We start from the raw sequence: 12,043 nt of genomic DNA on the forward strand, positions 1-12,043 counted from the left end.
GCCAGACAATCAGCTCTAATGTGTCTTTTGGAGAAAAAATTAATATAAGACCCGGTCTTATAGTAAAATAAGACCCGGTTATATTATATTAATCATGTTATACCTGGTATATTAAAATGAGGCCGGGTTTTATATTAATTTTTGCTCCAAAAGACGCCTTAGAGCTGAATGTCCGGCTAGGTCTTATTTTCGGGGAAACACGGCGGTACCAGCCTCAGGTTAAGGGAACCGGCTCTGAGCACCAGGTGTTCTTAGGTGCTGTGTTTTGTAAAATACCAAACTAACCGCTCCAAGTGACACTAGACCAGGAGCACGTCTCGGACCTCCGCGGCTGAGTCACCAGCTGGTCGGAGCCGGTCCAAAGGCCGTCACTACCGGCAGAGGGGAGCGACGACTTTCCTTTAGGTCCCGGGGAGGGGAGGGGAGGGGAGGGGCGTCGTCCAATGAACGTGCCATCCAGCGCGGGGGGGGGGGGGGGGGGGGCAGCGCACACCGAGCTGAGAACTGAACCGGGAGCCGGGCCGATCCCACGCGCACATCCTCGTGTGGGGACCTTCAGTTAAGAGGTCCCGGCCAGGGGGAGCCCACCCCATACCTCACCAGGCACCGACGCCTGCGGCCGAAGGTGCGGGCCGCCCACCAACAAGGACCAGGCTCGCAGTCAGAACCGAAAGTCTCCAAATGCGTTTTCCTCTTACCAGTCTCTGAGCTTCGGGACTCAGACAGTCTATTTCCTTGTTCTGCTTGGCCGAAGGGTTGGTCATCCTGCCCGGTTACAAGTCCACCTTCCCACACAGCCAGGAAAGCTACTCCGTGAACGCCGGGCTCTGGGATCCGCGGGCGGCCAGGCTCTCAGCGCGGCCGCATCCCGCGCGCGGCCGATTAACGTCCCCCGACGCAAGCCCGGGTCCGCACGGGAACTCGCCCTTCCCGGAGCTGAGGCGTGCTCCGCACTTCCCCCGCGGGCGCGGCCTTAGAGGCGGGGCGCAGGTGGCAGGGACCCGCCTGGCCGAGGTGGGGGCCCGGGCGGAGCGGAGCGGTCAGACTCCGCGCGCCCGCCCCCGAGGGTCCCGCCCCGTTTCCCGCGTCGGGGCTCCCCGAGGTTCTCGCCCCGCCCCGCCCCGCCCCGCGCTTGTTGAGCGCTCCTCCCCGCGCTCCAGCTGCGCGGTTATCAATCACCACCCAACCCGCCTCCCGCCTCCACCGGGAAAGCGGTGGGAAAAGAAGACCCCGGGCGGTCCCGCCCGCAGCCCCGCCCCGGCTGCCCACCCGCGGCGGAGGAGAGCTAGATGAGCGCGGGTGGGAAAAGGGGATTCGGGGATAGGGGCCCGTGCGGGGCCGGGATCTGCGTGCAGTGGGGCCCCTGGGGGTGGGGCTGCGGAAGCGCGGGCCGCCAGGGGTGGGGTCTGTGCGGGGAGGGGCGGACTGCCTCCCAGACCCCGCCTCCATCCCCGCCGCCCGCGAAGGCGGCGCTGGGCTCCCGCGCGCTACAATCCCGCGAAATCCTATCAACTCAGACCAAATTGAACTTCGGCGGACTCTGCAACCTCAGCCCGAGCCCAGCAGCACCTGCCGGCCGAGGGACCCCGTTTACGCATCACCACGAGAAAGGACCGGCTCCCAAGACGACACAACCGCGCGACCCGCGGGGGTGAGACCACGCATCCGAGGCCGGGTGCGCTTCCCGCCCGCCTCGCCATCAGCAAGCGAGGTGCGGCAAAGCACGGGGTGCCAGCGGTTCGTGGCGGATCCAGTGTCTTAGAGCCGGGGCCTCAGGGTCGGGCCCGGAGGGCTTGCAGGGCTGGGGTCCAGCGGGCAGGGCGCAGAGGGGAGTCGGCCGGGCCCTGGGAGAGGGACCGGCTCCCAGTACACACCTCCTCTAGCCAAAGAACACGCGTCGCTTGTTCTTTAAAAGTCCTACCGGCAAAGCGACAAAACGTTTCCTGACCTCTCCAGGCTGCGGCAGAAGCCACAGGAAGGAAGCGACGCCGATTTTCAGCTGAACGTGACCCTGTGCTGCCCAAGCCCGGTGCCTACGGCGCCTGGAACCGTCCGGCACGAGGCTGCGCGGGCCTCCTGCGGCCCGTGCTCTAGGGACACGTTTTTGAAGGCCCGTCTCAGAAAAACCACCTCCCCTCCTCCAAATGAGAATTTCCACCAGAATCACTTGGCCGAATTGCCTGCAAAGGCAGCCCCAGAGGAGTCTTGAAAGACCACAGATTCACTTTTAACTGTTCAAGTCCCCCAGTTTCCCACTGTGCCCCCCCCCAACCTTATTCTGGTGACAGTTTAGCGCATGAGCTGTGTGCACTCAGTGTCCCACAGTAGACAGCGCCTTCCCGCGCACGCGGCGGCTTCGGGAGAGGCGCTCAGGAAGGAAGGTTGGGCCAGGAAAGGAGATGCTGGGATGCGAAGACCTCACTGAGGAGAGGTAAGGGGCAACGGAAAAGAGGCCAAGTAAAGGCCTAGAATGGCCGCTGCGTGAGAAATTCCGCAGGTTCCAACTTTGCTTGAAGTGAACACAGCGCTGAGCTTTGACGGAGAGCATCCTGAGGTCCCAGAAATAACTTCCAAAGAGTCTGAAGGCCTACCTTTTAATACCTTGTTTTCTTGCTCTAACACTGAAATATGTTAGTGTATTTGAATTCTTGATTGTATAAAGTGACATGAATTGGAGACAATAATTTTAAACTGTTCTCCATGAACAAGTATGAGAGGGACTTTATCGCAGAAAGCAGTAATTTTAGTAGTAACAACTTTGCAGATGAGAATGATAGCCAATTAATACAAGAGCCTTACAGGAGACTTCAGTTTGAATATTCCCATCTAGACAGGCAAATTCTAGAGCTATTTGCTACTCCAAACCCTAGGACCACAGCCCCAGGCAACAGGCCTCATTTACCTGCCTGTCTGCGAGGCCACGCCCAAAGACGCCAGGTGACCGTCTACTTGCTAGTGATCAGCTTCATGAGACAAATCACGGTAGGGAAGGGGCGGAGAGTGGGCTGTGGAATTAAGCCACTGGGTCCAATTCCTGGCTCTCCCACTTACCACGGGATCATGGTAGGTCACTTCACCCGTGTCTCGAGTCCCATCTGACACATGCCAGTGACGCTAGTGCCACGGTGTATGAAACACGGAAGGCACAAGATTCAGACCCCGCAGCGCACAGCAGGGTGAGCTGCCCTGCTGGCCCGATGAACACACAAACCAGCGCCGGCCTTGCCGCCTCTCAGCCCACTCTCTTCCCTCTGCTCCCAGAAAGTCCCCACCCAGGGTGGCCAGGCCTTCTGTCGTCCTCCTCAGCAGGAAGGAAGCTGTGCAACAACCTGGGGTGACCTGGAGAGACTGGGCTGACTAGGCATGAGACCAAACCCAGAGCCGCCCCCACCCCACAAATGCTATGGGAAGGTCAGCTGCTGCAGAAGCCAAGGGAGGCAGGGCACGGCACCATCATGGAGTAAGCAGCAGCTAGCCAATGAATTTAGTCCCAGGAACAAACCAACAATACCAGCAATAAAATAATAAGACTTCTCATTCCCGAGTAGTAGCATATTAGAGAAAAACGCCAGTCAACATAACATGCGTCTAGGGGAGGCCACGATGGTCTGACGTGGGTTCCTGCGCGGTGGCCGCGTCTCAGGCCGTTCCCCGCTGTAGGGCCGAAGTCCGCCTATATTGTAAGCACAGGGCTGAATTCACGCTTCTTGGTGGTGTTATGCAGTCCCTGGGCTCCAAGGATAAAGTGTCGAGTGTGTAGCTGCCTTCTGTTAACTTTGATCTAAGCAGCTCTCTGATGAAAGGCCCCTCATTGAAGCCCCCTCTAAGGCAGGCCTTTTTTTCTTTTTAACTGATCGCAAGGCACTTGTGAGGGTGGTTAATGAGCGACTGGTGGAACCTACACACTTGGTTTTCAGAAAGTCCACTAAGAAACCAAAGGAAGGGTATGGCTATGAAAACGGACATTTTGTAGAATGGGAAACGTGGAGGTGCACGCTGTTTTCCTTCCCAGTACTCAAGTAATAGAAACCCTTGGCGGAGTAATAGAAACCCTTTACATTGAAGAAGACAAACTACAACTGCCTCCGAGTATCAGAGGGAAGAAAGCAGACAAGCAGCGCAGGTCTCCACTGGCAGGAAGGGAGGCTTTGAACGTGGCCTGAGCAGCGTGGGGAGTGCGGGTCTCTATGTAAAGAGCTGTGAGGTAAGGACACTGGTTCAGGTCTCCCCTTCTTCTGGTCAGGAGGCACTTCGAACAGGTGGACTCTGAATTTCTGGCCCCCTTCCAGGCTGCCAGGTGGTTCACTGCAAACACACAGTCCGTATTTCAGCCTAGAGGCCCTGTACTGAGTGGGTACCTTACGTCTGGGCAGACTGTGCCTGTCTCGGACATCCCTAAAAGCCACCATGCTTCTGATCGGTGTCCTCTCAATGAAAATTAAATGCCTGCCATCTGAAAAGCAGTTCTGTGATGGACCTCAAGATGATGTGCAGGAACTCAATTTCTAAATTTCTTTCCCGAGAAAAGAACAAAAGGTAACTAGAACGGTCTAATTTTGTCCTAGGAACAGCAGACTCACAGCTTACCAGCAAATGCAAACACTGAACCAATGTGGGGCCACACCCAAGCTGGGTTTCCTGGTCTCCATGGTGTTGGTCCGTTGCTAGGTTCACTAGCTTGCCTCCTGCTGTGGCTTGGTTCTAAGTGTTGGAGCTTCAGAGACAAACAAACCCTTCCAGCCATTGTGGCACAAAGCAGAGGGCAGAGGGGAGGGCAGAGAAGCTCCGGCCTCCCAATCAGTCAGACAACTGACACCAAACCATTTTTGTAAATCACAGCCGTACCATCTGTTTCCAATGAAGAGGAATCACTAGCCATGTTGATGACAGCACAATCAACACGTCTGTATTACTTCTACAAACAGGGGGCTTACCCAGCCAGCCAGGGGTCCCCGCTGGGAAGAGCCAACACACGGGCGTGGGGAGTGTCCTTAGCTGTCTCCCTGGGCTCAGTCTGACCAGTAACCCCATCTTCCACGCCAGGGGCACTGGGAAAGTGGTGGACACACCCAGGGCAATGCCTAGCAGGCTCTGCCATGAAAACCCGGGCCATCGGCTGGAGCGTCACATGGGGGAGCCAGCCCCTCCTGCCACCTGCAAAGAAAGCTGTACCCCACAGCCAGCTGGCCCAGCTCAGGCCCACCGTGACCTTGGCCCTCAGGCCAGGATCCTGCCTGCCTTCAGTTGACGGATGCATGGGGAGAGAGGGCGTGAGTGGCTGCAAAAGGGCGTGAGTGGCTGCAAAGCCGCAGTGAGCTTGTTTCTAGCACACAAACAGCTGCTTACCGAGCACTCCCCCTGTGCTGGGGGGGTCACACTTCATCCTCACAGCTGCCGGGGACTCATGCTCCCTCTCCCCGCCTCCCAGACTCTGCGGGGGCTCTTCTGGATGGGGGCACTTCATAAATGATGACGGATGATGATTCTCCTAACAAAATGAGGATTCTGACAGGTGGTCATCACTAACTTTCATTGATTTCAACTATTTTATATTTTTGCACCAACCGGGAATGGAAACTCCCTTTTAAAAGTAGCATGTCTTCAGGAATTATTTTTATTAGTTTTGCAATGACGACCCAGCACCCAGCAAGTCACCACACTTCTTTTTCATGTAACAGATTTTCTTTTAAAATCCCTTTGGATGTCCTAAGGAAGGTGACGGGTGTGGGTGTTGTTTGGACCACATCGGAAGTGGTGGCAGAAAGTAGGGTGGGGTGTCCCGAGCACCTGAGCACAGGCAGTTTGAACTGGTCTCAGGTGACGAAAACGTTCGCGTGCATGGAAGAGAGGCGAGGCTGGAGGAAAGACTCTTGGGACGCCTGCCTTTAATGAGTAAGAGGCATGTCAGCAACAAGCCGAGACAGACGGGTCGTTGGAGAAACAAAGTAGAGACGCCTCCTGGAAGCCAGCGTTCAGGAACGAACGTCGCCGGAAGGCTGGTGTGGACGCTGGAGTCCGACGAGGCAGATGGAGTGAGGAGAACGGGCTGAGAAAGTCTTCAATTTAAAACCAGAAACACAGCGGCTGTTGCAATTCTGTTGTTAAAATTCTACAGTGAAACGTTTTCAACGAGCTGGGTACATACACAAAACGGTAGATTACAGCCAGGCAAGAAGGCAGGAGCAGGGAGGATTTTGGGGTGCGGGGAGATTTGTTCACCTGTCCATCAGTTTTTAAGGATGGGAGAAACCTGAACCTGTTTGGAAGCTAAAGGTGGGAGTCAAAGGAGAGTGAGAAAAAAATGGAGCTGGGGTGGGGAAGAGGCCTGAGAGCGACCCCTACGGGGCGGGCAGGGGCCCGGGGCGGGGCGTGTGTGCACTTTCAGGATTTGGCCTGATTCTGAACTGAACGGGATGAGAAGACCACCAACGTGGCCAGGAGAGGACCGATAACAAGAAGCATAGTCGTGGAGCAGAAACTGGACCATGGAGCCAAGGGAGGATGAAGAGCAAGAGAAACAGAAACGCAAGGACCGGCCACAGAACTGCTGCTGGCCCGGCCAGGGGGAAACTGTTTTCAGAACCTGAGCACGGAGCCCTTCAAGGAGCTCCAGAAAGCCCCGGGACACTGCCACGGGGAAAACTCTGATCCACATTTAAAATAATTGCGAATTTATTTTACCCTGGAATGAAGTTCATTTCCACAAGTGTCCAGCATGAGTCCATAGCAACCCTGGGAAACAAAGGTGCCCAAGTTTCCAATCCATCCCTCAGAACTGGCGGTCCTTAAGGCCGGACCAGAATGGTCACAGAAACATCCCCCATAAAGCGTCACCAAGGAAATGGCCGCAAACACCTCCAATAAATCATCTCTTAGGGAAACTAATTCTGTTTTTCATGAATACAACACACTGCAAACGCCGACTGGTTATTTTCTTAAAGTATGGAGAACAAAACAACTGAAATCCTTTTGTTATTTCTCAGTCATATAGGAACACTCTGAAAAGTCCCCCAAGTCAACTTTAATGCGACGAAAAAAAAATCTGTAGATGCTCTCAGAATAGTCCATTTAAAACACTTTTGATCAGAATAGATCGTGCCATGGGAAAAGAGGCTTAACTCTCCACAACTGTATTCACCAGCCAATGGAACACCCCACTGATAAGAAGGAAATAAACGGGAATAGAAAACGAGTAGAAAAGGAATAGAAAAAAAATGAAAGCAGTATGTTTCCCAGATCTGCACCCGTTTATTTGGCTTTGGCCTCAGTAATCCTGCCTATGAGTTTAACATTCTATCAAAGACAGAATGTTTCTAACAATCAGAACCGTGAAACAAATCTTTACCCGGCTAGCTGAAAAATCCAGAAATCAGCCAGGCTACAGATGTGACTGGCAAATACCATTCACGGGAAGGGACTGTGGGGCACACAGGACTTTATATTCCCAATTTAAACCAGTATCTGCCCCAAAGAGGGACATATAAAGGCACTTACGATGAGTTTAAACAATCAGTCGGGCCTGCTACTAAGCTGCCTGACTTGAAGACAAGCTGACTTAAGGACAAAAGCATCAGCAGTGAGCGACCTTCCTACCTTACGTACAGAAATCCTAAAACAGCATTCCTGAAGGAATCTAAGGACAGGAATTTTCCTAAAGGAAACCAGACGATCACACCTTCAGCATGGCACCATGCCCTCACCCTGATGGGAGGGTCCCCTCTGTTCTCTAGACCCTGAAATAGAGTTCAAAGCAAAGACGCCAAGTCTCAGCTGTTCCAGGAAAGTGCCAGCATCTCCTGCACCATCAGTCAGTATGTGCTGGATCCCTTTACAGAAGACTTAACATACAGAACATAGAAGCCTCACCTTTGAAAAAATGAAGATTTTAGATGAACTTCAAGGGAAGTTTGAGGAAGAGTGAAGAACAGCAGTCTGGAGAGACGTGTGTGGCGTGCGAGTAGAAATTCTGGAATAACTGGAGATCAAATAGCCACTCCTGAGCACGTCATCTCCGAGTACCAGCACAGAGGTCAATTAAAGCACCTTTATACTTGGCCTCCCCGGGCAGCTTCCACCCGACCCGCCTTTGATTATGGGAAGGCGTGGCCCCGAGCCCACAGCAGCTTTCCAGATGCTTCTTCTGACCAGGGGGGTTGCTTTTAGCTACTCACTTTATTGAAGCCCCCTCCTATTATGCCCACTTCCGGGGAGGTATCGTGTTAAATGTGGGATTGGACTTCACGGGGAACTCTGACAGACATATGGAGCAGGGTTTCTCAGCCTTGGCACGAGTGACATCTCGGGTCCAGTAAGTCTTGGCTCTGGCACCTTCCTGTGAATCACAGACGATTGGCAACCTCCTGGTCTGTACACACTTGATGCCAGTAGCACTCTCCACCCTCGCTGTGACAACTGAAAGTGTCTGCAGACATTGCCAAACGTCCCCTGGGAGGCACAATGGTCCCCATCGAGAACCCCTGCTCTGGAGGGACTTGTACCTGCATCCAAGGTGCCCACATTGCAGGAGCACGTGGACATACCAACTTGTACACATAAGTCACGCCCCCACAGACCCCCACACAGCTAAACATGCACAGAGATCACGGTCAAGGCGGAAGTACTTCAACACATCATCTAATATTGTGGCCCCCTGTTTCGTCCAGTGGGAACTCCAGAGCCGGCCTAGTTACTGTTGGTACGCAGAGCAGGACGGTCAGTACCCCACACTCAGGGACAGGAAGCAGGACCGAGGGGCGGAAGGAAGCTGAGATTTCAGAGGTGGTGCGGTCATGCCAAGACCAAGTGTGTGATCGTGGACGTGGGCTGGAAGGAAGAACGCTGCAAGCGAGAAGGTCAGAGAACTGGGCTTTGCCTCCTGGCCTCTGTGGGCTGGCCCTGCCAGAAAGGGGGAACGCTGGAGAGTAAAGGCTGATGGGAGGCCACGTGCACAGTCCACGTGGCCACACGGGGCAATGCAGTCATGGTGCCAAAGGCCTCATGCCTCTAAAGCAGAGGCTTGGGAGAAAATCTGGTTGGAATCCCTGCTTTGATACTTCCTAGTTTGTAGCTTTGGGCAATCCTGTGCCCTCTTCCAGCTTCCTGTGTCACATGGGAGAGACGCAGCCACCAGACAGGACATCAGGTGACAGTGGGAGCCCAGCCTGGCATGAAGAGGTGCCATCGTTGAGAACCTGCAGCACATTCTGTCTGTTTTGCTTAAGTATCCAGATTACTTTTCCTGCAAAATAAGGGACTCTGAAATTACAGTTTATACATGGGTTTGGAGAAGCTGTAGGTGGAGTCTGGCGTCACTTAATTAGCTTGGATTAGGTTTATAGCTTTAATCAGCATTTTGGGGGTACTCAGAGAGCTCTGCCCTCTTCCAGGCAGCTGCCCCCCCTTTCGAGCTCAGAACCTTGGCTCTGCCTCACTGCTATTCTGAAAGCCAAGCTTTCGGTGCTCCTGTCGTCAGACAAGCACATTACAACTATGACTCCATAAAAATGTACATATATAGACAAAGACTGGAAGGAAACACAGTGAACCAAAGAGCTGCTCTGTTTAAGTGATGGAATTGTAGGGATTTTTATTGCTTTTCAGAATACCCCTGGATCTTGTTAGGATGCCTTTTTTTCTTTTTTTTTGAACAATACTCAGGTTAAGGAACTTGAACTTTATTCAGGAAGCAGTACAGGAACCACTGGACGTATTTGAACAGGAAGGTAAGATTTTGTTTGAACAAAGAACTGGCATGCTACAAAAAAAGTTGAAAATCGCCCTCATTGGTCTTTTCCAAAACCTCTTGGCTGGGCTATTTATTCTTTCAGATTAACTTTAAAGTTTACTTGTTAAACTTTAAACCAACCTTCTCCCCTAAACTGGGATTGTATTTGAATTACATTTATAAATTATTTGGGGATGGATTAACTAACATCTTTTCATCATTGTCTTCTCATTCAGAAACAAGGTAGGGCGGCCGGATGGCTCAGCTGGTTAGAGCGCGAGCTCTCAACAACAAGGTCGCCGGTTCAATTCCCACATGGGATGTTGGGCTGTGCCCCCTGCAACTAAAAATTGAAAACGCAACTGGGCTTGGAGCTGAGCTGTGCCCTCCACAACTAGATTGAAGGACAACGACTTGGAGCTGATGGGCCCTGGAGAAACACACTGTTCCCCAATTAAAAAAGAAAGAAAGAAACAAAGAAACAAGGTAGCTCTGTCTCCATCTTTAAATCTGATATGTCCTTTTTAGTATATTGTTATAATTTTCTTCATATATGTCCTGCTTTTCTGTTTTTTTAAGACAGGAAAATGCCTTAAAATTATGTTTGCATTTAGAGTGGACATATAATATTAGTTTCAGGCAGTTCCTGCTTATTTCTTTATTCCTAAATGCTAGTTTGAATAGGATCTTACCTTTTTACCATTTTTTTATACAGAGGAGACCAAAAACATGTATATACATTTTTAGAAAGGAAAACTGTATTAAAGTTGTAATAATATATACCAATAACAGAAGATGAATACAAGGCACGTGTGACTTCTGCAATTACAAGAGGTGCTCAAAGTGGTTCCCATCAGTGTCCAGACACTTCTGATTACGGCAAACTACTGCTTGAGCAACGCTGACCAAAGTGTCCACTTGTACACGTTTTTTTTTGGCACCCCCAGTATATATTAAAAAAAATAATTGTGGGATATGGGATTGCTATGGATTTTTCTTTGTATCTCTACAAACGATTTCATTGAACCCTCCGTTTTAGACTGATTTTTTGGATTAGACGTAGACATAATCTGCAAGTAGCTACCAGTTTTTATCTACTCCTTTTCAGTAGTTATGCTGCCGACTCTTTATCTTGCCTGAACATCAGAAGTTCCATCATTAAACGTCCCCGGGCCCCGGTCTACCTGTCTCTTCCTAAACCGGATACTCTACAATTAGGGAAACAATAAGGACACAGCGAGGCTTTGTGAGTTAGATCTCGCACTGTAATAATACAGGACAGGACTGAGGCTTGTTAGAAATTAAATAGCATTAAAATTGCCTATAAAGTAAACAGAGACTCTGTTCTCAGTCACCTGAGAAGGCACCTGAAAGGAAACCAATTACAAGTCTCAGAACAAGACACTTTTGCCAACGGGGTAGAATCTAATTTTGACCAATAAAAGGTACACAGGCAAAGAGACTTGGAGAAGGAATGGTACTGAAGTTGGTGAGAGTGAATTATTTTGTTAGTGTTAGAATACAATCGGCTTCTGCAGGGAGGGGCACTGTGGGGGATGACACCGAGCTCTGGGTCTCCGGCAGGCACTGCTGGGACAGAAGTTGGCCTCTATCTGAAACTTGCTGTTGGGGAAGTTACACATCCTCTCTCTCTGCCCCAGTTTCCTCATATGTAAAACAGGAGTAATAATGATACTTAGCTCCTAGGGCTTATAAGGGACAAATGAGTGATTATTTGTAATCAGCATTTAAATAAGTGAAATGGTAACTGTAAGTGTAGTAAAGAAGTGTGGTCTCTATCATGCACATTCTCACAAAATAGTTCAAGGATTCAATCGAAATCTTATGTATCCAGTCACCATTTACAATAGGACGCAGCAGTTAACTTCTGTCCTAGACCAACTCACGCCTCCTATCTGCCTTCCTGCCCCTGAGGCTCTAGCTGAGCCTCTCTCTCTACAGCTCAGAACCCACAGCCTGCACTGGATACACCCTGATGCAGGGGACGACTATACAAGCTCCTCAAACCCCTACAACTGAAATTGTACTTGAAATTCTAAGTCCTGAGGCTCTAGCAGGAGCAACCATGATACTTTTCTAGTGCAAGAGGTAACTGCAACAGTTACTTTCCTTCGGGCACCCAGTCACTTCGTGGTTGAGTTACGACCTAGCTGGCTGGGCTCGACTTCTCCAGCCAGATAAGGAGGATGACTGTGTTCCCAGAGAACGGTGTTAGGCAATAGAAGCTCATGAGCTTCCCTTTTTGGGTGAAGAGGCTCTTCTATGGCATATGTTTCTGTAAAAGAAGAAATTATCTGC

At 51.3% G+C, this 12,043-nt stretch overlaps 1 protein-coding gene across 8 annotated transcripts in view; it reads right to left on the reverse strand.

Moving 5' to 3' along the window:
- LRRFIP1 (LRR binding FLII interacting protein 1) overlaps positions 1–12,043 on the reverse strand; it is a 135,351-nt gene that overhangs the window by 78,893 nt on the left and 44,415 nt on the right. The window contains exon 1 of one of the 8 annotated variants that reach the window (XM_033112525.1): positions 699–1,084. The exons of 6 other annotated variants lie outside the window; for them this stretch is intronic. In XM_033112525.1, coding sequence (XP_032968416.1) covers positions 699–764 — 66 coding nt within the window. In that variant the 5' untranslated portion in view covers positions 765–1,084. Of the gene's footprint in view, positions 1–698; positions 1,085–12,043 lie in introns of those variants that run through there. One more of the 8 variants, XM_033112529.1, reaches the window with a different exon arrangement.

This window comes from Rhinolophus ferrumequinum, chromosome 8 (assembly GCF_004115265.2).
Source record: "Rhinolophus ferrumequinum isolate MPI-CBG mRhiFer1 chromosome 8, mRhiFer1_v1.p, whole genome shotgun sequence".
Taxonomy (NCBI): Eukaryota; Metazoa; Chordata; class Mammalia; order Chiroptera; family Rhinolophidae; genus Rhinolophus; species Rhinolophus ferrumequinum.